General features: G+C 38.6%; 3 protein-coding genes across 5 annotated transcripts; 1 reads left to right on the top strand and 2 right to left on the bottom strand.

Moving 5' to 3' along the window:
* Positions 1-253: 253 nt before the first annotated feature.
* On the top strand, positions 254-6,876 carry LOC122976699. Of its 2 annotated transcripts, none has more exons than XM_044345331.1 (5): positions 254-721; positions 5,628-5,951; positions 6,086-6,130; positions 6,267-6,380; positions 6,514-6,876. In XM_044345331.1, the coding sequence occupies exons 1-5, from the start codon at positions 646-648 to the stop codon at positions 6,648-6,650; spliced, it is 696 nt and encodes a 231-aa protein (XP_044201266.1). In that variant the 5' UTR covers positions 254-645; the 3' UTR covers positions 6,651-6,876. The 2 variants fall into 2 exon arrangements, with proteins under 2 accessions (XP_044201266.1, XP_044201265.1); XM_044345330.1 differs by lacking the exon at positions 254-721 and adding an exon at positions 4,286-4,653.
* Positions 6,877-13,095: 6,219 nt separating this feature from the next.
* Positions 13,096-24,605, bottom strand: LOC122976347 (OX-2 membrane glycoprotein-like). Its single transcript, XM_044344785.1, has 8 exons — positions 23,853-24,605; positions 21,897-21,969; positions 21,618-21,731; positions 19,846-20,166; positions 18,916-19,245; positions 17,393-17,677; positions 16,691-16,792; positions 13,096-13,287 (listed from the first exon to the last, which is right to left on the bottom strand). Exons 3-8 carry the CDS (start codon positions 21,685-21,687, stop codon positions 13,283-13,285), a joined length of 1,113 nt encoding a protein of 370 aa, XP_044200720.1. The 5' UTR covers positions 21,688-21,731; positions 21,897-21,969; positions 23,853-24,605; the 3' UTR covers positions 13,096-13,282.
* A 23-nt stretch (positions 24,606-24,628) lies between these two features.
* Positions 24,629-27,385, bottom strand: LOC122976365 (OX-2 membrane glycoprotein-like). 2 transcript variants are annotated; one of them, XM_044344813.1, is made up of 6 exons: positions 26,873-27,385; positions 25,953-26,294; positions 25,308-25,616; positions 24,997-25,087; positions 24,838-24,901; positions 24,629-24,717 (listed from the first exon to the last, which is right to left on the bottom strand). In XM_044344813.1, exons 1-5 carry the CDS (start codon positions 26,925-26,927, stop codon positions 24,838-24,840), a joined length of 861 nt encoding a protein of 286 aa, XP_044200748.1. In that variant the 5' UTR covers positions 26,928-27,385; the 3' UTR covers positions 24,629-24,717. The 2 variants fall into 2 exon arrangements, with proteins under 2 accessions (XP_044200748.1, XP_044200749.1); XM_044344814.1 differs by having other exon boundaries at positions 24,838-24,889.
* Positions 27,386-27,697: the final 312 nt, after the last annotated feature.

Genomic DNA, 27,697 nt, shown 5'->3' with positions numbered 1-27,697 from the left:
GAAGTGAGGCAGGCAGAGGAAGGAAATGGTCTTTGTGCACACATCCGGTTCAGATACCCTGTTAATGATTGTCTGTCTATATTGTTGTGTGTGTTTGTGTTTGCACCTCTGTTCTGTTTTGTGGGTTCATTGGGGAGGGGTACCTTAAAGGGCCAGTATAAGATAAATAAGGAGTTTTTTGAACTGTGAATCATGCAAAGCTACTCTAGTGGAGTCCAGAAATAAAAATATAGAGCTGGAGATGAACATAATAGGTCCCCTTTAATGTTTCACAACCTTTCAGAATTATTGATTGCGTTTTGTGCAATCAAATAACCAAATAACAGCATTTTTCATGTATGAATAAATGTTTTTGATTACTGTAAATTAAAATTATATGTTTAGATGATGCCATCACTGCTGACTCACTTTCTCCGCCCTGTAAATTAATCCAATACTATATACTGTATATAATCTAATATCAAGCACAAATATTTATTTGAAAATCACCTGTGAGCTGTGATGAACTGGAGATACATGTAGACCAAAGACCGTCATCATCAAAAACAGGAAGTAAAGTCAACCGCTTACTGTGATATAAAGAGGAGACCTCCAGTGATAGTTGTTTTACAGAAGTGGATAGCCGGTTCCTCAAGTGTTTCCACCATGAGACCAAACCACTGCCTTATCATCCTTCATGTGTTCATCTTAGCGGCGCTCCTCCTCACTTTGAAAGCTGAAAGTAAGTTATTCTTATTTTTTCTAAGTCATGCAGCCTGAGCAGGTCTTTGTTTCTCTGTCGCTAAGTAATGTGTTCACTAATATGAACCAGATAAGTTATGTTTTGCATGTTAAATCTCATAAAGACTCAAAAGGCTTTAAATATACTTCTTATATCTCAAACTTGAATTCAGACCAGGCGTAAAAATTCTCATATACATACCGAAACATTCAACAATGCAGCATCTTTATAGAGTATGTGTAAGTGGTTGATGGTACATTTTTAGCAATGCCTCCTTTACAATCTGATGTGACTGTAAAATCAGCTTTTTCTTGGTCCACATGCATTGTTTTTCTTGGAAAGGGTGCTTACTTGTAAAAACTTAGCTACATATTGCAGCTACCAGAACAGCATTGTAATGACTGGGTTTTGCACTAAATAAGCCCGTATATAGCCAAAGACAACTTCTTTTACTCTTAAATTGAGCCTCTCCAGAAAAGACCGCACTTTTTTGCCAAATCTCACCTCCGTCATTAAGATTAGTGCACCCTGATCTCAAGCGTTGCTCCAACACAAACTCTTAAAATTCAATAATGTGAGCTTAAACATATTTGATTGGAAGACTTTGTTACAGGTTAGAGGCAGAAAAGTGCCTTAACCACAAAGTTACCACAGACTTTCAGTTTGATGGTCACCGCTGCAGCATGAAAAACTGTTTTAACTTTTTCTGTATCCTTCTTACTGCTTGAGTTTTTTTAAAAAAAAAAAGTGTACTCTGTCATCATCAGCTGCTATCAAATTTTCAAGTGATGATAAATTGGTCAGTCATTTCTAATCTCTGTATTTTCCTTTTGCAGGTGAAGATTTTGAGTGTGTCCCAGGAATTAAAGTGCGCCGTCACACGGTTCATGAGGTTTTACTTGGGGCAGATCTTAAGATTAACTGCACGTTTACTTTCTGCAACAATTCACCATCAACAGTCTCCTGGTATAAAGTTGAAAAAACTTCTGTTCCAGTAAATTTCAACAGGAGCCCTCACATTAAAATTGAGTGGAAAGACTCAAACTCTGTAGAGGGGATATTGTTTTTGATCTTTCAAAACATACAAAGAAATGACTCAGGACTGTATCGGTGTCAAAGTGTAGAAGATGTGAGCTACACCATCAATGTGTCCGTCTATGGTAAGTGTGACTTTTTCAGGGATTAAAATACTTCTGGACTGGATTGTACTTACCTAGTATTACTAACTAACCTCTGTTTTGTTCTATAGGTAACATTGAGCCTCCCATTGATACAGGGAAGAATGAAACAAGTAAGAAAACTTTATACAGTTTCTGCTATTCCACATGCTATCCATGACTTTACTCTAATCTGAATCCTAAAACATTTTTGTAGTGTACATTACTATTAGATACAAAAAAACTTGCCTCCCAAACTTCCTCATTTTCTTGCAGTCACTACATTAAATTTTAATCCTACACCACTAGAAAATGTATAGATGTACGTGTACTCTGCTGCTGGGATAGTGGGATTTGTTATCATAGTGATATCTGTCATATCAATGCAAGGGTGTGAAGGTGAGATGTTCAGATTAGTTGAGGGACAGTTCTCCATTTGGAAGGGACATTGTTTTTGATTTTCTGAAACATACAAAGAAATGACTCAGGTCAGTATCAGTGTCGAAGTGGAGGCACTGTGGGTCATGCTATCAATGTGTCTATGATAAGTGATCCTTTCTGCACAGCTGGACTATATCTTTCCTAGACTGCACTGAAGGAAACCATTTCTGAATGATTTATTCAAAAGGTGTTTGTAATTTCTTTTATTTCCCAAGAATCAGATTTGACTGTTACATGGACGACTTCGGAAACTTGTAAGAAAACTTCACACTCTCAGTGTTATTTGTGTTTAACAGGCCTTGTACCGCTTACAATCTTAAAAACAGGTGTCACATGAATCTCTAAAAAATAATTTTACATTAATTAAATTCATACACATCAATGCTTCCTTAATGTTGTAGGAAATGTAATATTTTATCTTGCAGGGAACACAACTCAAGATACTTTGTGGCCATATGTGTACCGTGTTCCTGGAGTTGTTCTGTTTGTCGTCATAGTGATGACTATATATGTTGCATCAAAACATGGTTGTAAAGGTGAGGTTTTCTGATTTTCACATACAGTAATTGTATTCTGAAAACATGATAATAGATTAAAAATGCCACAAACCAGTAAAATAAATAGGCTGTGGTACATATTCATGATTGTGATCTCACCTGATGTCAATCCAAGGTGTCCATTGTGCAAGAAAATCCAAGAACACACCAGATCCGAGCCCCCAGCCTCTGCCAGGAGGAAGCTCCACTAACCAGCATGTCTTGTCCACCATGCATATCTATGAAAATTATTCCAATGGTCCCAATGCTACTTCAATCTGTTAATCTGCTTCAATCTTATGATATCAGGGTTCTGATTAATATGAAAACATTTCACAGTGTTCATTACAAGACTGTAATCTGTAACTTGTATCTGATTTATACTGAATTGTGTGTTAAATTACTTCATCCATGCAAGGCTTTGCTATTATTATGTTTTGTATTTTGATGTAATATGCTTTGTTTTTTTATGAACTTTTTTTACAACTACAAAATATAAATCAATTTCTCCACAATGTTGTTTACTCTCGTGAATCATGGTGAATCACACTTTTACCTCCAGTTTGTGTTTTTGAATTCCGGTAAATCAAGCTGTAAAATACAGAAGTGAAATTTCTTACTTGAGAAACCACTATTGGTTTTAGATCTGCTATGTGTGTGTGTGTGTGTGTGTGTTTGTGTGTGTGTGGCATATATACGTGCTGCAGGAGTTCCAGTCCAATGTTTTATTGTGGAATAGCTGAAACTAGTTGATCTAATAACAGAAGAAAAAGGATAACAAAGAATATTAATCTAGACATTATAATTCCTAATTTCAACAATTATTAATCCAACAAAGGTAAAAAAAAAATGTAGAAATAGCTTCCCCACTACTTAAGCCTAATCAGTACAGCAAATAAATCATAAGCTGCTATAAGTGCATTTTAAACCAAAGGAAACTTACATATCATATACACAGATCAAACTATTGGAGGGACGAGGCGTCCACATGAGGTCAGCCAGCTTCTTTGTTCTTAAAAGTTTTGCCACAGGTGAGATCGCTGCCTTTATTGATTCTGAGGCTCCGCCCATCCAGGAAGCATTGAGGCAGGCAGAGGAAGGAAATGGTCTTTGTGCACACATCCGGTTCAGATACCCTGTTAATGATTGTCTGTCTATATTGTTGTGTGTGTTTGTGTTTGCACCTCTGTTCTGTTTTGTGGGTTCATTGGGGAGGGGTACCTTAAAGGGCCAGTATAAGATAAATAAGGAGTTTTTTGAACTGTGAATCATGCAAAGCTACTCTAGTGGAGTCCTGAATTAAAAATATAGAGCTGGAAATGAGCATAATAGGTCCCCTTTAATGTTTCACAACCTTTCAGAATTATTAATTGTTTTGTGCAATCAGGAAACAGCATTTTTCATGTATGAATAATTGTTTTTGATTACTGTAAATTAAAATTATATGTTATATGATGCCATCACTGCTGACTCACTTTTCCCCCCCTGTAAATCAATCCAATACTATACACTATATATAATCTAATACCAAGCACAAAAGTTTATTTGAAAACCCCCTGTGAGCTGTGATGTGTTAAACTGAACTGGGGATACATGTAGACCAAAGACCACCATCATCAAAAACAGGAAGTAAAGTCAACCGCTTACTGTGATATAAAGAGGAGACCTCCAGTGATAGTTGTTTTACAGAAGTGGATAACTGGTTCCTTAAGTGTTTCCACCATGAGACCAAACCACTGCCTTACCATCCTTCATGTGTTCATCTTAGCGGTGCTCCTCTTCACTTTGAAAGCTGAAAGTAAGTTATTGTTATTCTTTCGAAGTCGCTCAGTCTGAGCGGGGCTTTGTTTCTCTGTCGCCAAGTAATGTATTCACTAGTATGAAACAAGTTATGTTTTGCATGTTAACTCTTATAAATACTCAAAAGGTTTTAAATATACTTAATATATCTTAAACTTAAATCCAAACCAGACGTAAAGATATTCTCCTACACAAACCGAAAGACTTAACAGTGCAGCATTCTCAACAGTTAAATAAACTTGAATGCGGATATGGTTGGAGTCAATTGAATTGCTATGAGAGAAATAGTAAAATATGTTCATAATGTGCAGCCTTGAAAGGTGAGTTTTACATTAATCGCTACAAAACTGATAAACTTGAAGTTGTAAAATAAGTCTTTGATGCTATAATGCAGGTTTTGGTTCATTTTTTGTACCTCAGGATGATCTTGTGTAAATGGTTGATGTTAATTTTAGCAATACCTCCTTAACAACCGTTTACGAGAGCAGATGTGACCGTAAAATCAGCTTTTTCTTGGTCCACCTGCATTGTTTTTCTTGGAAAGGGTGCTCTCTTGTAAAAACTTGGCTACATATTGCAGCTACCAGAACAGCATTGTAATGACTTAATTTTGCGCTAAATAAGCCTGTATATAGCCAAAGACAACTTCTTTTCCCTTAAATTGAGCCTCTCCGGGAAAGACCGCACTTTTTTCCAAATCTCACCTCCTTCATTAAGTTTGGCGGACCCTGATCTCAGCCGTTGCTCCAACACAAACTCTTAAAATTCAGTAATGTGAACTTAAACATATTTGTTTGGAGGAGTTTGTTACAGATTAGAGTCAGAAAACCACAAAGTTACTACAGATTTTCAGCTTGATGGTCACAGCTGAAGCATGAAAAACCGAGCGAATATTCTCTGTGATCTAATTCTTTTCTGTATCATTCTTACTGCCTTTCTAATCTCTATGTTTTGTCTTTTTCCTTTTTTTAGGTGAAGATTATGACTGTTACCCAGAAATTAAAGTGCGCCGTCACACGGTTCATGAGGCTTTACTTGGAGGAGATCTTACGATAAACTGCACGTTTACTTTCTGCATCAATTCACCATCAACAGTCTCCTGGTATAAAGTTGAAAATACTCCTGTTCCAGTAAATTTCAACAGGAGCCCTCACATTAAAATAGAGTGGAAAGTTTCAAACCATGTAGAAGGGATATCATTTTTGATCTTCCAAAACATACAAAGAAATGACTCAGGTCTGTATCTGTGTCGAAGTGGAGACAATGTGGGTCATGCCATCAACGTGTCTGTCTATGGTAAGTGATCCTCTCTACACAGCTGGACTATATCTTTCCTAGACTGCACTGAAGGAAACCATTTCTTACTGCCACTGATTGACTCATTTAGAGTTGTTCCCAGTTCCCGAGAATCAGATTTGACTGTTTTTCAGGTAATGCTGAGCTCACCACAGTTACATGGACGACTCTGGAAACTGGTAAGAAAATGTCATTCACACTCTCACAGTGGTATTTGTGTTTAACAGGCCTTGTACAGCTTACAATCTAAAAAACAGGTGTCAAATGAATCTCTATAAAATAATGCTGTAGGAAATGTAATATTTTATCTTGCAGGGAACACAACAACTCAAGATACTTTGTGGCCATATGTGTACCGTGTTCCTGGAGTTGTGCTGTTTGTCGTCATAGTGATAACTATATATGTTGCATCAAAACATGGTTGTAAAGGTGAGGTTTTCTGATTTTCACATACAATAATTGTATTCTGAAAACATAATAACAGATTAATGCCACAAACCAGTAAAATAAATAGGCTGTGGTACATATTCATGATTGTGATCTCACCTGATGTCAATCCAAGGTGTCCATTGTGCAAGAAAACCCAAGAACACACCAGATCCGAGCCCCCAGCCTCTCCCAGGAGGAAGCTCCGCTAACCGGCATGTCTTGTCTACCATTCATATCAATGATGATCCCAATGCTACTTCAATCTGCTAAGTTAAATCTTATGATATCAGGGTTCTGATTAATATGAAAACATTTCACAGTGTTCATTACAAGACTGTAAGTTGTAACTTGTATCTGATTTATATCGAATTGTGTGTTAAATTACTTCGTCCATGCAAGGTTTTGCTATTATTATGTTTTGTATTTTGATGTAATATGCTTTGTTTTTTTATGAACTTTTTTTTACAACTACAAAATATAATCAGTTTCTCCACAATGTTGTTTACTCTCGTGAATCATGGTGAATCACACTTTTACCTCCAGTTTGTGTTTTTGAATTCCGGTTAATCAAACTGTAAAATACAGAAGTGAAATTTCTTACTTGAGAAACCACTATTGTTTAGATCTGCTAAGTGTGTGTGTGTGTGTGTGTATGTGTGTGGTGCGTATAAGTGTTCAGAATGTATCACATTCACAGGTAAATAGTTTTGCTTCCTCTACAGGTAACAGTCTTTGCGCACACATCCGGTTCAGATGCCTTTTTTTTTTATGTTTGTCTGTCTATATTGTGTGTGTTTGTGTTTGCACCTCTGTTCTTTATTTGCTCTCTGATGATGTTGATTGAAGTTCCCTTTCTTCTTGGGTACAGTATCTGTTGTTCATTTGGCAGCAGACTTCAGAATGACGAACAGGAAGCAGAAGTAAACCACACGTCACGTATACGTAAAACAAGGGCTAGACGTTGTTTTACAGTGGAGTACACTAGTCATGAACTCTACTCGTCAGCAAATTCAAGCTCAGATTTTACCCAGCTGAAACTTTTGAAGGAGTGATGTAAACCTTTATACCTGGTTGTCATTTATCTATCTGATCTAAATGATAAACAGTTCCACAGTGGTTTGTGGACTATTAGCGGTCTAATATAGTTACCTGATAATGTGATCAGCAACCTCATCAAAGAAATAAGAGTCAACAAGAAAGAGTCTAAAAGCCATGCCGGCGGCTGTACTGAGGCATGTTAGCATGCTAACGTTTGCTTAGAAGTACACACAAACTACAGCTGAGGTTGATGGGAATCACACAGCATAAGTGGAGTTGGCCTGTGGGATGTGCTACCTCTGTGGTTTTGAAAGTGCTGAAAGCGGACGTACATCACGGCAGTGCCTGCATTATGTGGTACAGGCACTTTCATAGAAAAATACACTTGCTTTAACACCTCACACAATGCATTGCTACAGCTGAGGATGATGGGAATGTCTTTATTTTTGCAGGTAAACTAAAGTAATGGACAAATTGAAATTTTGACCTGATGTTGGTGATACATTAAAAGTTTAGGGATCATCTATGTCTTTAAAAAATTTCATAGCCATCCATCCAATAGTGACATTTCACTGAAAACCACAATCTGTTGGTGGAGCTAGAGGAAAAGTCAGGGGGTCACCAAATTCATGAGGATTTATTGTGTGGGGACCGTGAATATTTGTACAAAATTTCATGGCAATCCATTTGATAGTTGACATTTTTCAGTTGGGACCAGTGTCGGCCCAACTGACCGACCAACTGACCAAGCTGCTAGCATAGACAAAAAACTCATTTCGCATAGCCAGTAATGTGATTAGCCTAAAACGAGAGTGAATCTTAGTTTAGCTGACATGATTAAGTTAATAAACAAAAAATGGCACCCAATTGATCATCTTGTTCATTAACTTGAGTACATTAATAATATGTACACTGACATCATGCATACATACACTTTGGATTACGGCATCATGTTTGCACACAGTATATCAGTAAAAAATTCACTTGTGAATGTGTTTTCATTTGATTTAATGGAGTATTATGTATCCACATTTGTCCATTAAACTCAATTAGTTATGACCTGTGCTCAGGTGATTTGCATCAACTGAAAAATGCCCTTTCATTTTAACATATAGGCCTACTGTACTGAGATTACAATAATTATTAGTAGTCCAAGCTACTAATAATGAAAATCCCAACATGACATCTGCCATATTTCAGAATGAGTCATCTTTAACCTGCAGGTGTTGAGGTACATATATGGAACAGTTATACAGGGGGAAAACCTTCTCTTTCCCTCCTCTAATCCAGGAAATGAGACGTTTCAGTTCAGAATGAAACCGGCTACAATTTCAACAAAAAAACTGAACCAAGAATCTGTGAAATTTGATTGTAAAGGTCATTTCTGCAACAGGAACCTCAGTAAGAAAACACAGTAGGAAAACATAGGGGAATGTAAATTAAAAGGCTGGCGATGAAAAGGATGACATTGAAATAAAAAAACCAAACATTCTTTATGGCCACGGGGCATTCAAGTGAAGCCACAGAATAAGAGACACTTTGATAAGTGTCACCTTTCAGGAAGTGGCTTGAAATCTAGCATGCAATGACATTACATTTAAATTAAGCACCTTGACTTTAGAGTGTGAATTTTTTGAAAACAAATCTGTAACCATGCTGACTGTCTGATGAATTTTGTTGTAGACTTTTACTATCATTAAATTAGGGGACAGAAGCCAGTGTATAGGCTTTGTCAAAAAAGCAGGATGCAGCTGTTAACAAGCTACAAAGTGCAATGTGTTGATTAAATGGACAAAGATGATGCAAATTGAACTGTAGTATGAGTGGAAAGTAAAGCGGGCATAGGTGGAGTTGGCCTGTGGGATGTGCTACCTCTGTGGTTTTGAAAGTGCTGAAAGCTGACGTACATCACGGCAGTGTCTGCATAATCTGGTACAGGCACTCTCACACAAAAATACACTTGCTTTAACACCTCACACATTGCATCGCCCACCAAATGTTGCATACAGGTGGAGAGGCTCGTTGCCTCTCAGAGCAGTGAGTGTTACAAAAAAAACAACAAAAAATGAGCATGTTTTCAGATGTTATTAGATGTCATCACTTTTAAAGGCTATGCAAGTTTCCTGTTTATGTTAAGCTGTAAAGTAGAAGGGATCCAGAAGTGTAAATTAAAGCTGGATGGGACATGTGCAATTAAACCTGTCACCTCACAGCAAATTAATAAAGGTTGCCACCTAGTGGTATAAAAGCCAAACTCTGCACTTTCATCACCAGATTATATCTCTTTATCTCACTAATATTAAGTTGCACATGAGACATAATTTCGAATAAAAATGATCATTTCCTATCAGTGTGAGTCCATAAACATTTACAGCCAGAGAGGGACAAAAACAAAAACACACTTGTGACTTTATCGTGAAGCCCATTCTAGTTTAGCAGACAGTTTCCTTTTGATAAGTGCTTTAATGACATCAGTATCGCCGTAGAGAATCAACTTAAGTGTGTTCAACGCCTCAGAGGAACAAAGGAGCTACTTTCCATTTCCTGTCTTTTTTGAGGTTTGTGGAAGGAAAAATGTCTTTCCATAGATGAAAGGTGTTTTCAATGGAATGTTACCATGGTCCCATTCAGATGGAGTTCATTTCCAAAACAGGGTAAATTCCATTTGGATAAAAGTCAAAGAAACAGACCAATTTCCTCTTTCTGAATCTAACACAATTTCTTTTTTTTTTCCTTGAGAGAGAGCAGGTATTGTTTCTATTCTTGAGAAGTGTATAGCTTTTTGGGACAACTACTAATAGTTTATATTCAATTGGCTGAATTTAAGTATTAATCTGAAATCACTCACACCATTTTTGTTCCTTGAAACATTTATTTTTAGGCAGTTTACATCTTGTGGTCTTTGGTGTGCAAACAGCCAATTTCAACGTATTTTTTCAAATGACAGGGGTGTTATTCTGGAACGAAACCCTTTAATTTTATCCATGATTTACCAAATGACTCACTCAAATAATAACTGAAACAACTTTGTGAAACTGGATGCAAGTTCATTTTAGGCTATTTTGAACTTGAGATATTTGCATTGGTTAGTCATAGACAATTTAAGGCAAAGAGCAACAATGCAAACATGCCACTCGCAGGGGTTTAGAGAATGAAATAGTACAGTCACTGGAGTGGGAAGCAGAGGAAATGGGTTTTCTACTGTGTAACTTACAGTGCCAACCACAGTCTTCATACACACTTCACTACGCAACAATATCAAAAAGAGGGTTGAGAGAGTTCAGTTATAATTTTGAGCTATTATATGCAAGAAAACACTTGATTTTTTTTACGCAGTTTCTGCAAAATACTTGAGCAGTGAAACAAAAGAAGATAGAGACTCAGATTTTATTTGTTTCCACTTGGAACTCACTTAAGTTTCATTTATCTCAGCACCAGCACAGGAAACTTTACAGATACTAAAGAAAGGTGAACATTATTTTAAAAAAAAAGAAGAAAATATCACTGTTGATACTCAAGACAGGATTAGACGGACAGCAGCTTTAGTATTTCAGCTAAGTTTTATCACGTCACTATGGACATTTATTAAAATTTAAACCTTATAATCATCTTTATATACAGATACTGTAAGTGACTTAACTATAAACGTTGAGATTAATTATTAATATAATGCTTCTTTTTTTTCTGATAAATGAGATTCTCTGCAAAATAATATATACTGTACATGACCCATAGTATGAGACTATGATATATTTTCCCAAGTTTGCAAATATAAAGTTAAACTCTAACACTGGTGCTCCCTATAGTTCGGCTCTGTAAGTCATGAATACTGTACAACAATGCAAATAAAAACAGATATACTTCTTTCGCATTCACAACACACACAGTCTTGCAGAACAGCACACGCAAACACCCTCTTTCTCTCACTGTCTGTCTCACATACACACAAAAACAATGATTCACAACTGCAGGGCTCATCCGCACAGGCATCGGTTGGGCGGTATTAACCAGTGAATCCTTGAAGGTTACAGGTCAACCACCTTTCTCTGTCCCACACGACACAGCAGCTATGAATAACAAACCTTCCATTCTTCCCTCAAACCGTGCTCTCAGTCTGAGTCATACAGGGCTGGTTCACTTTAGCCTCATTCCTCGTAATCATTTTTACTTTCCTGTAACTTGTGAGTATAGTTTAAAATTAGCACGGCATCCTTTTAATCATACCTCTTGTCCACTACAGTTTACATAAAGTTTGCGTCACTGACAACCACAAACAGAGGGTTTTCAGGTGATGTAAGACCCTGTAGTGGTCAGGTAATAGTGGCTGATGTGTCTAACTTCAGCCACTTAAAACGAATATAGAAAAACTATTTGAGAATTTGTTGAAGCCTATTTCTGTTGTTTTTAAATGGAACTTAATCAGTCCTGAATGCATCATTAAAGCACAATATATACTGTAAAGATAACGACCTTATGGTGACGCCTGTGCTATTAAAGTCCAAATGAAATCACATTTAATCATCCCCATTTGCAGTTAAAAATAACATCAACATGTTTTTTTAATGTATTGTTAATGGTTTTGGATTAGGATTAAGAAAAAAGGTCTTTGGGGAAATATGAGAAAGGTGTGTCCGAGGCTTGTTTGATTGACATTAGCTAGCAGGCTAACAGTGTTATACCATACGGAACAGAGACAAAGTAAACACTGCTGTAGCTACATGTCATGGATATACAGCGTGTTGTCAGCAGTGGTATTGAAGAATAAGAACCAAACCAGCATCTAACAGGTTCAAAGTGACATTTTCAGGTATGTTTACATGCTGTTTAATGCTATCTAGCTATCTAGACTGCTAATTAAAGTTAGTGGTGCACTTTTCCCCCAAAAGTTTGTTTGGTGGCTCGTTTGACCAGCTAATGTGCAGGACAAGACATGTGTTCATGTTTGTAAGTCAGATAAGAAGGAGACTTTAGCAGGAAAGCTAATGTGGGTTGTTGCTCAGAGTCTGTGGCTCTTGTGTTGTGTAGCAGGATGCTATCAGGCTCAGTGTGACCGTCTGCTATTCCTATGATAGAACGCCATGTTATTGCTTTATGCAAGATTTGATTTACTGTTATGAAAATAAGGTAAAACTAGCGGACACATCATGAAATAAATACATTTAAAATATATATTTCTCCCTTTTGGTTTCAGATTTTTCTCAACGGAAAACACAGGATAAGTGATGCACATAGCAGATATGTATGCTGTAGTAGACAAATAAGGCAATTTACTGTAATTTCAGTTAGATGTTAATATATAAGTGTATATGTTTTTTTTCCTATTGGTTAATATATTTAATTGCTTAATTAACTTGCTTAATAATAAGCTACTCAACAAAGTCAAAAAATACTTTCACAACTAAAAAAGCTCTTTTCAAGCTACATATATCAGTATTTATAAACAAATATAACTTATCAGATAATCTTTCTGGGCCTTCAGTATCTGCTTTTGCCAAATTGTTTTGTATTTACTCAGTTCTCTGTTGGACCCTCATGATGCCACTTGCTGATCCAACAGGCCTCCACTCCTTTCACAGCTATTTTATCAATCAAAGCAACATATCCACTGTAAGTGTAACTTCTACTGTAGCATTAAATAGTGTTTTTAGTTCTGTTGACAGTTTTGTTAAGTGATTTGTGTCCCCAAGATCTTCCCTCCCCTTCCCTTCTCATAGAAGCAGAACCACCAGTGTTGGCTCAGCTCTGTGAAAGCTCTGTTCCTGTCCTCTGCACACTGAGCTGGAGGGCACGGTGCTGAGCAGCTAGGTCAGGCTCAGAGCTCTGCTGGACCTTCATCAAAGCAGTGGTGGCCGTTGTGCTCCAAATCAGTCTGGACAGAGAGTGAGAGAGATAGAGACACACACACACAGTTAGTTGGTCAGCTTTGTCCTGGGACCACCAGAAACTTTCCACTTTTCATTTCACATTTTTGCATGAATCACGCAGATCCAGTCTTTCCTCACCGGTCTGCATTGTCCTAGTTTTCCAACAATGTTATTGCAAAAATGTTATAATGTCATGGGCAGAGGTTTTATTTACTTGATATATATCCCACACAAGAATGCAAAAATAAACACAGTGAGCACATACACGTCTGTATAGTCCTCAAAAACGCCCACTCAGAGCCAAAACACCACATGCACAAAAAAAAAAAAAAAAACCTGCAGGAATTCCACAGCCGTAATTAAGCCCCTGCCACACCTCAATCTACATGTGGCAGCAATGTGAGTTATGTGGAGGCGGCTCACTTAGCATTAAAATGGGATCCTCACATATAGACTAAATCTAATTGGAGCAAGAGTGACAAGGTAACTAAGCTGGAAAATCAATCAGCACTGTGGAGGTCTTCTTTTTTTGCAGTGTGCTTCCTCTTATCTATTTTTCCCCAGAAGCAATCAGTGTTACCCTCAGTTCTTCCCTCACGATTCAAAGGCTGACCGTGTTTGTGTGCCGAACAGGATATGGTCACTCCCCTGCACTTCCTGTAGTGCCACAGATTGAAAGGTGCCACTGAAAACATTTGCTTTCATGAAAGAAGACCGGTGCTTATCTGTGTTCAACTCCCTGCCCTTGTAGCTGTGCCACCACTGCACCTTAAAGACTGTACATTTCCACTCAGGCCACACCAAAAATCACATTTTAGCATTTTACTGGAAGAACCTCAGGCCTTGGTCCAACTTCCCAGATGAGATTGAAGCAGGCAGAGCCTGAATTACGCCCACTGATCCAGAAGGGACCACAACAGCCTACTTGGGACAGGGTTGTGGTTTGACTTCAGCTATAGACATGACAACTCTTTAAAACCATCCTCAGTGGGTTTCTCTGCAGCCGAACATTTCACAGACACTTGAAATATTTCTCAACATAGTTTTCCTTTCAGAAAGCTACTACACACCAGAGGATTTCCAGTTTTGTTGTTCAGTTAGTGGGAAGTCATGGCTGGCTTGCTAGAGTGTTACCAAGACAGATTCATTCCCAACAATCCCAATCAAAATGCATGAGGGTTTTAGAGAATAATCAATTATCAAGATAGTTGCAGAATAATTTCTGCTCATCAATTAATCATTTCAGCTCTAAAATGAATCACATTAGCTCTAATATGAACAGAGGATGTCGGACACTTTGCATCCTGAGTGCATCACAGCTCTCTTCCCTTAAACTGCAATCTGAGTCCCATCACAGTAAATGCCTGTGTTCCTGGCACATGAACTACAGTATGTGTGTGTCTGTACAGTCGAGTGTTGTTATCAACTGGGCAGGCTTTCAACTTTGGACTCTTTTCTTGTTTCTCCCTCTCCCAGGCCCCTACTGTCTGTCTTCTTCCTCCACAGTCCAAGGGATTAGAAAGAGAGACAGGGTCTTTTCTTCTGGCTACTAACTCCACACAATCAGCCCGACCACTTGTTATTCTGCTCAGGATCCACAGAGTTGGAAAGCGAGGAAACTTTGGCAAAGAGTTTCAGGCAAACAGGGGATTGATTCCTTGAAAAAAATCTATTTTTACAGCGATCTCTTCAAAATATCCCACGCCAAAATTTGGCCGCAGACCTGCTCCAACACAAAGCTATCAATCTCATGCAAACACTGTATTTGAGAGTGTCGAGACCGAGTCTGATGTTCTCATGAGTTAGGGATGTGACAAAAACACAAACACGCTTAAATCAACAGCATGACTGAGAGCTTTGTTGTGAGTGACCCGTGTGGGTGACTGTTGATTTTGGATCTTAAGTGACAAGGAAAGGAGGAATTAAGAGAATGTGTCAGTGGGTTTGCATCCTCAAGACATCAGGGAAAACGGGCGTATGTGCCCTCTGCTTGTTTATCACACAAGAAAAAAAAGACAAGGAGAAGTTGAAGGAGAGAGGAACCTTCTGAATGAGGTCTATTTAGGAAATGCATAGCTCTAGAGGAATTGTAGACTTTTCATCACCTTTTAAGGGTTTTTAAAACCTTGCAAACATCTGAACATTCATGCAGGTATGACAAATATATCAATTTATTGTGATTAATTCTTTCTCTTGACACACAAAAATGTTGCCAAATCAATAGGAGGCATAGGACTGTCCTGACCATGACACATCACCTCCAACTTCCGTTTTTCTTGCTTTATGGCTACGACTTTTGTTTGGCTAGCAGAAGTGGCAACGTCAGCCAAGGCCTCCGTCATTGCCTGTGCTAAGGTGCTTCTCTCATTTGTGGGCAGAAAATTTATGATAAAGGGGAAGTGGGAAGAGGTCCAAATGCCACATTACGCTGGACTGTTTCTGTGGTGGAGAGGATTGTGGGAAAGGTGTCAACAGGAGTCAAGGGAGTGTTGATGACACATGTTGACGCTTTGAGTGTGTTTTCAGAGAAATGTGAGCTATTTCGCAGTTAGGTGATGCTTTTGTACACTGTCACTTTACCGTAACATGTACACACCGCCCTATTCACTTCTTCTGAGATTATTTCCTATGATAGGTTTATCTGAAATTTCTCCAGAACAAATCGATAAAACAGACTATATACTTTTTTTGGCTCATTTTTTGCCCGGCCATGTTGTCTAACAAAGGGGGCAATTTTGATTTAGATTGTAGTATATTTAGTATGTTCCTCATCTTACAGAAGGCTGACTGGTTATTTTCTCTCATGTGGGGGTCAGTCAGCTGTCCGTTAGCTGTAGTCTTTATGGTGTGTTCACGTGCAACTTTTAACAGACAAAATGAGGTTTGCAGCATGTTTCGTCAATCAGTTTCCTGAGGTTATCTTGCTCATAAAATAATTTTTTCTGTTCCAGGTCATGAACCAGAATGAATGTGAAAAGGCAGTTAAAACTTGGCCAGCACAGCAAGACAAACATTTTTCCTCATATCAGCTGAGTGAGTTTTCTCCCATGATGGAAACTATTTAGTAAAGAAGTGCCTAAAATGCGAGTCAATCCCAGAACAATGTCTTCTGTTGAACTCTGACGCAGTTAGGATTATTCAGAACTGATCAAAGTGCCTCTTCTTCACTTTCTCCACCTACTTTTTCCTGTTGGAAGATTCAAATTAGCAACCATAAAAGGGAAAATCCACAATGAGATACTCTCCTAACAGTATTTTTGATAACGTTCTAAATTACTCTTTTGCACCCCCCAACCGTCACTTCCTTGAATACCTTTCGGAAAGACCACAAGAGAACAGGAATGACCTTGTTGCAAGTTATTTGACAATAGTGAATTTAACTTGGCAGAATAAATAAGTGAAGCTCACCATCAGTGCAGATGAAGCACTTGCAGAGACACACACAAAGGCACAGGAGGAGGACCACTGCCACACCGCACACGGAGAGGAGGATAACCATGGCTGGAGCCACTGCGGCACACAAGCACACACACACACACTTAAATTTAAGCCAAAGCTCTATTTATGTTTCAGAAGTACAACGTGTAAGTGTAAGACATCTGGACTAAACATGTTAGATGATGTGGTACGATAATTCATATGAGAAGAATAATACTTTCCACATACTGCAACATTACAGGATTTAGGACCCCATCAAAGCAGCTTATAATTATCTCTGACTAAAATAACTTTTTTGTCTCTCAGTTTTGTATGGCAGACGGGTCGAAATACAACAATAGGCTACTCGGTCTCGGCTGCCGTTGCTATGGAGAAGAAGCCAGGCAGAAAGCATTTTGTTGCCGCAGTTGGGAACAAAACACATTGCCATGGTTGCTGAATGCATCCAGAATTGACCCAGAATCCAAAAGTGAATTGATTTAATTTAGCATTAATCCTCCATTAGTGGCACAGATGAAAGAATTTCAAGCTTAAATTAAGAATAACTGTAACTCTGCAGTGCAGGGCCTTTAAGACGAGGTTGTTGTGAGCTAATTTGATTAGAGATCAGTAAGCTCAACACCAATCATGCTGATAAAAACCCCATTAGAACAGGATTTTTAAACTCCTCACTATTTGTGTTGAGGGACACTGAGAGAGGTTTCTCCAAACCCTGGTGGTGCACGATGCACTTGACGGACAGGTCATTGAGCAGCGCCGATTGGAAGAACAGCGTGCTCGTCACTATCGTTGTGCCGTCGCCCTGATCGTAGGCCGATGAAATGGCCGGCCCCAGCGTTCGGTTGTCCCCGCCGATGTTCCACATGATGTCTGCTGCGGGCCGGGACTGGGCGGTGCAGTTGGCCTCGGTGACCCCTGAAGGTGAGCTCACATAGGTAACCTCTGGTTTGGGTAAAACTGGAGAAAGAAAGATTGTTTAGTGGCTGCTTGTAGATGTTATTCAGATGTTAAATGTGACTTTCAGTCCAAGTTCAATGAGCTTTATGTTGTGGTTTCTTTTAGATATTTTGCCGGTTTGTATTTTGTCTGAGCCTGTCAATCACAGACAACAGAAAGCAGAGATTTGTTCCTCTGCCTTCATAATGGAGACGGAGAGACAGAGCACATCGCCTGTCAGTCTCTGCGACAGGCCGGCCTGGAAACAAAACCCAGACAGAGAACAGAGGCAAAGCAGCTTTTACTAACACTGTGTGTGTGTGTGTGTGTGTGTGTGTGTGTGTGTGTGTCTGGATCTTTCTGTCAGTTTAGACAAAAGCAAAGCTTGTTAGCAGAGCTAGAAGATGGATGTATGTGCGCGCACACACTCACTCACACACACACACACACACACACACACACACACACACACACACACACACAGAGGCCTTGTGTCTAGGAAACAGTGAGCCACTCATCCTACGGGCTTTCACCCAAATTAATCACTCCTTTCCCCTCAATGACACCCTCCCTCTGTCAACATTATTACTCCAAAAACACACAAATATACAGAGAAAGATCAACAGCTAGTCACACTTCCAGAAAGTTGGAAAGTTTGCGTACAACTTCTAAAAGTCTAAGAGAGATAACACTGCTTTAACATTGTGGTTTACAACTCTGCCGCACAGTCACAGCGCTGAAGGGAAAAAAAGAGGACGGGGATTAAGTCAGTGTTGGCGAAGGACACAAATCGCTGTGGCGAGGCTCCAAAGCAGGTCAGGACAGTAGATTAATCACCCACTTCAGTAACTCTCACCTCGGGGGCCGCCTGTGGTTTGTTTATACACAGTGTTTCCTTTTCCTGAGCTATATCTGGGATGCACATTTCCTCTCAGTGTACAGTACAATATATCCCCAGTTTGTGTCAAGATTGTTTGTTAAATAATGTGTCCAGACTCTTCTAAACAAAATGAAATACTTTCCCCCCAAGTGTTCCAGCTGACTCTTCCTGCAGATTCATATAAGGCCGAAGCAGTTATTAATCATATATCATTGTTTATGCAACTGCATTCATAGAAAACACAGGATTCAAGTACAATGAACTGTGGAGTGCTAGGGCCAGGTCATAACATCCCTTCATTTTCCTTTAAAGTGCCTCATTAATGCTTATGTTTTTAAAAATGAATGAATGTGGCTGTCGTCCCTGTCACCACACTCACCATATACAGAGAGGCAGGCGGTGGCGCTCTTGATGCCGTCTGGGAACGTGTGGAACTCGCAGGTGTAGCACGCCTCGTCCTCTGTCCTGACCTCCTGGATGGTCAGCTCGGTGTTGGCCAGGGTTTTGCTCAGACTCACACGCCCCCTGAACACCTCATCTGTGCTCTGTTGGCCGTGTTTGTTATAGGAGGCCACAGTGGTGGTGTCGCCCTGCTCGGCTATTTTCCTCCACAGCACCTGCTGCACCCTCTCAGGGAGGTTGTACCAGCAGGAAAGGGTGGCCGGCTTCCCGCTCACGGCCGTCTTGTTTCCATCCAGCTGCACTTTACCTGTGACAAAGGAAATGTTCCAATTATTTATATTACTGTACAAATCTGTAATTGAAAACAGTATCTGTCAAGAGGATTATTTCTGCTGGCATTAAAATGTACAGTCAAACACTTCACAGGGATGTTGCTTGCGTGCAGGAGCAGGGTTAACGAGGAGGATTAATAAAAGTGTGTGTGTGCACATTTAATGGTAACAACAGGATGCAAAGGAAAGCTAGGTGGGTGGGCTTTCTCCCCTGCTTGTTTTGGAGTTCAGACTTGAGCCCACTACTTCCTGCCTCAAGGCATTCTGGGACTAGTTAGCAAAATAAACACTCTGTGTGACCCTGATCAGGACATCTTGCACACAGGCTGCAGTAGATGACTTCTACAAATAAACACTTACAAATTCTTATTGTTTTTATAGAAAAAAGAACAAAAGTTGCTTACTAAAGAGAACATATGCTAGGAACCAACAATCCCAAAACAAACACAAAACTGTTTTATCATCTTGGAACATATTATTGAGAATTAAAAATATGATAAAACAGAATAAACAGCTTGCTGACTCAAATGAAAAGGAAATGGCTTGCAGGTGAGCTTCTGAAAAGCTGGACTCACCAGTGACGGTTACACATGTCTGTCCTTCTTGCTGGCCCCCGGGGAAAACATCGAAGATGCAACGGTAGCAGCCCTCTTCTTGATGCTGCACCCTCTTGATGGTGATGTAGCTGGCGTCGGCATGCGAGGAGGCCAGCACCACGTTGGAATCTTGACGGCTGATGCGGATTGGCACAAGTGGCTCGTACGCCAGGAGCATCTTCTTTTGCCTCAACCAGCGCACTTGCCGGATGGTGCTGCCTGCCGGCGTGGTGATGTTACAGCCAAGCTGGAGGGGAAGACCTGCCTCTGCGTTCAGTTTGGCAGGAGCCATGACCTCACCTGAGACAACACACACACAGCAAGCAAGCCAGTCAGGATAGACATTGAAGTTTTGTTAGGTTAATTAATTCAGATTTCAAATACAAATAAGGTTTATTGGCATAACTGTTAAAGTTACAGTATTGGTAATGCTTCATTTTACAAGTTCTTTAATTTTTTTTTTACTAATTTCCTGGAAAGGTTTTTTTTGTAATTTGCAGGTATTTAACAGTAAACTTAACAAATAGGAAAAGAGTGGTGATAAAAATTGTAGGAAAAAAGTGAAAAAAGTGTTAAGTAGGTTAGATTCTTGACTATTCTGTGACTGACAGAAAATGCTCCATTTGCAGTTTGCAGTTTTGTGTGACAAACTACATTTTAGCATATTAAGTTGTTTCTTAAAAACTCTAATGAGCACATTTCCTATATACTACTAAATTACATAACCCCTGAAAGAAATATCCAAAGAATTAACAATTAAACAGAAGTTACTTTTAGTAAATAATTGTAAAACTGTCCTGGACAATAGTAGGAAAAAAACAGTCTAACATGCGACTATATTGTTTGATATCTTTAAATACCTGCAAATTAAACAGAAAATCTCCAAGAAATTTGTATAAAATTAAAGAACTTATAAATTAAAGTGTTACCACATTATTGCCAAAGTTAAATCACATATTAGTGAATAATTATGTGCTTGTCTTAATATCAATTTCATTGAAGCTGAGTGCAGAAAATATATTAAATTTAAACTTCCTTTAGCTTAAAATGTGACTGTTGAAGGCTGCATTAGTCAAGATTATAGGTTGAAATGTTGTCAGCCTAAAAGTGGTGCCTTCAGTAGAGAAAAGCGTCCCATCCCTGCTGTAAAATAACTGTCTTTGTCAAAATGTAGTGGTGGAATAAGCACTCAGATCCTTTACTTTACAGTGTATGTATTGAAAGTATCAAAAGTAAATGTACTCATTCTGGAGAAAAACAGCTCTTGTGACTGATATATTATTATATATGACATTATTAGATTGTTGATTCTGATGCATCAATGCCTCAATAGCATTTTCCTGCTGTAGCTGGTACTTTTTTGTAGTTTAGTCCAGGGGATGGGCCTCCAAAGGGTCATGAGATAAATTTAGGAGGTTGTGAGACTTTCTTAGACTTTTTCTAGTTTTTGCCATTTGTGAAATAATTCACATTTTTCCCTCTTTGGGCCTCAAACTGTAAACCATCTGATAAGTTTAGAGAGAAGTAAACAATGTAAGAAATCTGGAGTTTAATCTTTAATAAATACTTTATTTCATAAACTCATCACATGTTTTTTTAAATGTAAAATCACTTTAAATCTTTAACATTTTATACACATGTTAGGGGCATTGAGGCCTTGTGAAACTTCAAAAGCATCTAAAACCCTCTTAAAAGAAGTTACAGTCCATTTAATAAACAAACAAACAAAAAAAATTACATGCAAAACATACCTTGTGTCCTGGAGAAAGCTGTTCCTACTATCCATAGCAGCAAACACAGGGGCAGAACAAGTCCACACATCGCACACAGAGGCAGGGTTACCAAGTATCACATCCAGGCTGCAGCTGCAAACACAAACACTGTCAGACAACTTAAACATCTTCAACCACAACCTCAATCTCACTTTTAAACCTCAACATTGAACACTTATGACAGCTTGTGGCTAAGTAAACTTAAAAAACAGATGTTCAATCAGTAAGTGTGAATCAAAGTTGTGGATTCAGACGTACTCCTTTCAGCTGTCCAGTACTCTGACTTGCTGGTCAGCGTGGCTGTTGCTGCATCTTACTGGCACACTGTCTGCTGTAATGAGAAACATGAAGCCAGAGGATGACATTAGCAATGATGGCATTGTGCCAGCTTCATAAGAGATTACACTGTGCAAAACTCTAGTGCTGTACCTAACGATTATTTTCATTATTGATTAATCTATTAGTTGTTTGGTCTATAAAATGTCAGAAAATGGTGAAAAATGGTGTTCACTGTCTCCCAAAGCCTAAGATGATGCCCTCAATGTCTTCTTTTGTCTCAACCAACAGTCCACAACTCAAAGATATTCAGTTTACTGTCACAGAAAGCAGAAAATATTCACATTTAGAAGCTGGAACCAAAGAATTTGTCAGTTTCTTTTTTAAATAATGACTCAGATTATCAAAATATTTGCAGATAAATTTAACCAAGCAACTAATCGTTGCAGTTCTACAAAATTCAAACATGTGAATAACTAAACAGCCATCACTTTGGCACTTTTGTGCATCTGAGACAGCAGTTAGTTCGCTTTAAAATGTGTTGCCATGTAGATGCAATGTGTAAGCATCAACAACAACGGCTGCTGATTCAGGAAACATCACCTGGGGTCTAATTGGGGTTTTACATGTTAATCCACAGTACGCGCACCCTGCCTCCAGTAAGCCCATAATCATCCGGTAGCAAAACAAGCTGCCACTTTCATGTCTAGACAGCACCTTTCCACATGAGATTTCCAAATTGATACTAGAGATCCAACCTGAATGAAATTACAGCATCCAGATGATGATGCATGACGGGATAAGAAGACATGAGTCATGAGGGTTTAGCGTAGGCATTTAAGGTGTGTGAGTGTTGAGACACCAGCCGAGCCCTGTGGTTGGTTGGCTGTAAGCATCACATTGTGGCAAAACTCCACTCTTGTTGTTCGGGAGAGACAATAGAAAGATGCCACTCCAGCATCTGACTGTAAACAGCAGGGGTCAGACATAAACTGCCCTTTGATCAGTTTCTGTAAGTGAAGTGAAGTGCACTTGCTGGGAAATAGAAACCCGCCACAACCATGAGGTAGAGACTTCAGAGCTTTATGGGCGTGATTTGCCCTTTTACAGCGCCAACCATCTGGCTTCAAACAGTCGGCCTGCTCCTGTTGGGCAACAGTTAAATCACTTTTCAACTTCAAAAAAACTTCTGTTAGAGGATTTGTAGTTTAAAAGCAGATAATCTGTAGAAAATCCAGTGTTTGTTTCTGTTGAGAAAACTCATTCATTAGAGTAGAAATCTGCTCTCCATCCAGATGTGCACTGACCATTTTCTCCATATCTGGTTCAGTTCCAGAGGATTTTTTTTCATGATTTCTTGAACAAAGTCTGCTGAAATAAAAGCTTAAACCTGAACACCTTTACCACAAGAAGAAGAAGAAGAAGAAGAAGAAAAAGTTTTGCCACATAATCAGTCCAATTTTGTGGATGTAAATCAATCACATCAAATGAATGAAAATGTTTTAAGGAAACCACAAAGTGACATGAGAGACACTGACATAATTTGTATGAAATTCAAAGAAATTTGCCCCAAATACATGGTAATCATCATCAGTTCTGCAGAGCTTATATAACAAGTGCAACAAGGAAAACATGTTAGTTATATAAGTAAATCAAACGTGTTCTTCTTTAAATCAATGATAAAAGTGTATGAGATTATTAACTTGTTAATTAAATGTTATTTTCAGTAAAACATGATTCGTTTTAAAAGATGCCATCTTCATAGACTTGTCTGGTAGTTATTAATCTACTATTTACACTGATTATGCATCCTGAGGAGTGTCACCATAAAAAGTTTGAAATAAGTAAGAAAGTGGCAGAAATAACTGGAAACTAAACATTCAAGTTATTCCAAACTAATTTTACGTCAAACAAAAGTCGCAGAGACTTTAAACTTACCCGCTGACAGATGACAGTCTCCCAAAAACAAGCTTGGCTCCCAGTCTGTGAGGTGTTCCTGCGTTACAGGTAATGTCAAACTGGAGCAGAATAATCCATGGTTACTACATAAAACTACGACCGACCAGCGTCGAATTCCTGCTGCCTCATTTCACTCCCTGATCTCTCAAAACGCCTCAACTCTTCGCCAGTACATTTGAGGTCAGTGGGACCTCTGGTGTCCATGTTGCGCAATTGCATCCAACCGTTTTACCTCACGGTATTAACCACAGTATGAGGGTTTGATAGTTGCAGTTTTACCTTTTAATAAGAGAATAAATCATCACAGCTTCTTGTCACAGCTCTAAAACCTTATAATAACACTCTTAATTTAACCAAAAACTACTTCTAGACATGAAGATTCATAAAAACAGAATTTCTATTTGAAGATATTAAATTAGCTATGTTCCAGTGGCAACAAAATTAAATCTACACAAATGACAGAAACAGAGCAAAAACAAAAAGAAGACACAGTAAGTATACATTATATACAACATTTTCACATGAAAAAAACAAGTTAATAATTCAAATAAAATAAAACAGGTGGTTTGGTTTTGCAAATGTCAAAGTGGAATGAGAGTAGTTCTTGCTGAGCTTAAAATCATTCAAATACTTTTCAAAGTCAAATATTCATATGAAAAAAAAGAACTGTTCAAAGAAAGTTTTTTAGAGGAAATATATAAACAAATATATATCAAATAGTTTAAAGAATTCCACCTCATTCAGTTACATTTACAAGTGGTGATCTAATAAATTTCGTCTCCTTGCTGTCAAATGTAACTTCTTTGAACCTTCAAATCTTCTAACGTCCGTTGTCTGAATGCGCCTGAAAAAAGCAAATTAATACATGTTTGCATCACTTCACGTATCATATTTCTTTAATAAAACAAGTACTTAATGGTCCAAAAAGAGAACATGTTTTGTACTGAGTATGAAAGTGTGTTACTCATAAGTGTCTGTAATTGTTGCTCTGGTTCATCTCATTCATCTCTGAGTCCCTGTGTGACAAACTGAAGGATTTAAGAAAAGTTAAAGCTGAACAAACATTCATTTCAATATTAACTCAGACAAAAGTATTACAATAATTATCGACTGAAAGACTTACCTGTTGTTATATTTTCGTTTAAGCGGGACAGCGATGACTGCAGCAACACAACCACAGGCCAATACCACAAACACAACGATCACAGTGGAACCTGAGAAAAAGAGGAACATTTGTCATATGAAACAACATTGATTACGCAACGAAGAATCAAATAAGAAATTGCCATTACTGACAGGAGACCATGTGAACATTAACTGAATCACTGTTATGAGATTCATTTTATTGATCAAAACCTGGAAAAATAAACAAAAACAAAAAATCATAAAGTAATTATTACTCTATAAATCTGTGGTTTTGGAAGTGTTTCTCACCAAGAACTGAAAACAGTTTCACTGCAGGAATTGTCTTAAACACCTGAATTTCAGGGACTGAGAGCAGTCGTGCTGCACATCCAACTTGTGCACCGTTTTCATGGGAACCAGACAGCACAGCCGTAGTGGTGACGGTGACTGTACCGTTGGTGTTGGTGACACTGACTGTGCTGTTGTGAGAGAAGTAGAGGTCTTGTTGTGGGACATTCAGAGTTACTGTGGGAGCAGGACGACCTGTGGCCGAGCAGGACACAACTGTCTCTTCAGTAGAGTTTGATTCTCTGATTTGTAGAATGGGTTCATGCAGCTCTGCAAACACAAGACATTAAATACTGTTTCACATGAATTCATTTCTTTCAAAGACATCAGCTTTGACACGATAATTCTCCAGCAGGAATGTGTTTAATACTGGAAATACAGAATCCAACTGATGATTATGGAAATGTCTTTAATAATGCAGATAGATCCTTACAGCTGCACCGATTAATCGTGTAATGGATTGATTTCAGCAGAATTGCCAAAAATTCACTGTTTCCAGCCTCATAAATGTGAATATATCTGATATTAAACTACATTTCTTTGGGTTTTTTGACATTTCATGGAGAAAAATCAATAGTGAGAATAAGTTTTAGCCCTAGTCCTCACCATAGAGTTGGAGGCAGGTTCTGCCTGTCAGAGAACCATCAGGATACGTGTGAAACAAACAGAGATAGCAGCCTTCATCCTGCTCCATCACCTTCCTGATAACTATGGAGCAGTTCTGCAGTCCAGCATCTTTAAACTCCACTTTGCCCTGAAAACCAGGATTCACTGTTTGCCCAAATCGTTTGCTGTAGGTGGCAAGATTCTTGTTCTTCCCCTCAGGTGAAAGTTTCTGCCATGTGACCTGAAGAACATCTTTAGACTCCATGAGCTGACAGCTGAGATGGACATCTTCTCCTACTGCTGCCATCACAGTCTGCTGTGTTTGTATCACAGATGTTAGACCTGCATGGAGGAAAAGAAATCACAGTTATAGATGTGACACTGAGGTTATTATATATATATATTTTTACAGCTTAACATTGTGATTTATAATGTAATGAAAGTCATTGACAAAATACACAGTTATTTTTAGGTTTAATCTCACAAGGAATAGTGTAGTAAAGTACATGACTGTTTTTTTCTGTTCTTGAAGATGTAATTGGATATAGAGAGCAATACATCCTACTTTCATTTGTGATTTAGTGGACTGAGTTGTTCAGTGATTTCTTTTCTCAATTATTAAGAGATGAAATGATTATATGGATCTATCGTTGCCTTTGTATTAGACAGGTTTTGGGTCGGTTGTTCTGTGTCATAGTAGTTGTGTTATGTATTGTGAGTATGAATACGGGTGTGTATTGATGCATCTTCTGTTATTACAATGTTGTTAAAAAATACTTATGGGGACCCCTGGAAGAATACTGTTACAATACAGTAGCTAATGGGGATCTAAACAAACAAACAAACTAAACCTACTCACAACAAATTACTTTAAAACCAACTGTAACGCACATCATAATTATGGATTCCTTTTGTCTTACCTTTTGGAAAAACCTCCACTATAAAAAGGAAATATAAGACTGCACGGTTTACCATTGCTGCTGTATGTGCACCAATAATTAAAAGTCCACAGGAGCGCTTTGCAGAAAGGTCTTGCTATGGGAGACTATAAGTGAGTAAGTAAGTGTCAATATAAAAATAATATAGCTAAGTAAACCCTAGAATAAATCCCTCTATAAACGACATAACGGGACTCACTTCTAATAAACCGCTGATTCAACCTGCAGATATGACCCCTCTCCCCTTTTAAAGTGGAACAACCCGCTCCAGCATGAACATGAAATTACTTTCGCTTTCAGTCGTTGTCCTCAGTTTCAGCAAAGTTTAAATTTGCACACATTTGCTGCTTTCAATATTGTTGTATATTTAAGCCCTAAAATACCCACAGGTAGGAGGTTATAGTAGTAATTCATACTACTGTGTGAGGCAGGAGGGCAGGGGTTTCTCAGTGACATGTATACCAACAACAACAACAACAACAATAATAATAAGGATAATAATAATAGGAGGACAAATAGTGCAACGACATTTAAACGAGCCAGAAGTCATTTCGCATTTCGTCCTGTAGCTCTTTAACTCTCCGGCTGTCTGTGCCTGCAGTTATCAGCTGGTGAAACCTTTTTTTAAAATATGAAATCATGGTGTAACCGGAGTTGTTACTGAACCTGTCAGACCGCAGCTCTGCAGCTCTGCTCCAGCAGCGGACAGCTTCAACTGACAGACAAGAAGGGACAGACTCGGTGGAGCTCCGGTTACACCGCGATTAAACATTTCAAAACAAGATTTTACCAGCTGACAACTGCAGG

Source organism: Thunnus albacares, chromosome 24, assembly GCF_914725855.1.
Source record: "Thunnus albacares chromosome 24, fThuAlb1.1, whole genome shotgun sequence".
Classification (NCBI taxonomy): domain Eukaryota; kingdom Metazoa; phylum Chordata; class Actinopteri; order Scombriformes; family Scombridae; genus Thunnus; species Thunnus albacares.
Note: the sequence above shows the minus strand (reverse complement) of the source record. Positions and strands in the feature narration are given on the sequence as shown.

What these genes read in the sequence shown, in the direction of transcription:
- LOC122976365 (XM_044344813.1), bottom strand. Translation starts at nt 26,927, where the DNA reads ATGGTAAACCGTGCAGTCTTATATTTCCTTTTTATAGTGGAGGTTTTT. An exon ending in AGTGGAGGTTTTTCCAAAAG is followed by an intron (nt 26,295 to 26,872) that starts GTAAGACAAAAG and finishes TCCTCCATGCAG; the next exon opens with GTCTAACATCTGTGATACAA. An exon ending in AACCTGCCTCCAACTCTATG is followed by an intron (nt 25,617 to 25,952) that starts GTGAGGACTAGG and finishes TTGTGTTTGCAG; the next exon opens with AGCTGCATGAACCCATTCTA.
- LOC122976347 (XM_044344785.1), bottom strand. Translation starts at nt 21,687, where the DNA reads ATGTGTGGACTTGTTCTGCCCCTGTGTTTGCTGCTATGGATAGTAGGA. An exon ending in GACATGTGTAACCGTCACTG is followed by an intron (nt 19,246 to 19,845) that starts GTGAGTCCAGCT and finishes CCTTTGTCACAG; the next exon opens with GTAAAGTGCAGCTGGATGGA. An exon ending in AGTGTCCCTCAACACAAATA is followed by an intron (nt 16,793 to 17,392) that starts GTGAGGAGTTTA and finishes TGTGTGCCGCAG; the next exon opens with TGGCTCCAGCCATGGTTATC.
- LOC122976699 (XM_044345331.1), top strand. Translation starts at nt 646, where the DNA reads ATGAGACCAAACCACTGCCTTATCATCCTTCATGTGTTCATCTTAGCG. An exon ending in CCTCACTTTGAAAGCTGAAA is followed by an intron (nt 722 to 5,627) that starts GTAAGTTATTCT and finishes TCCTTTTTTTAG; the next exon opens with GTGAAGATTATGACTGTTAC. An exon ending in CATCAACGTGTCTGTCTATG is followed by an intron (nt 5,952 to 6,085) that starts GTAAGTGATCCT and finishes ACTGTTTTTCAG; the next exon opens with GTAATGCTGAGCTCACCACA.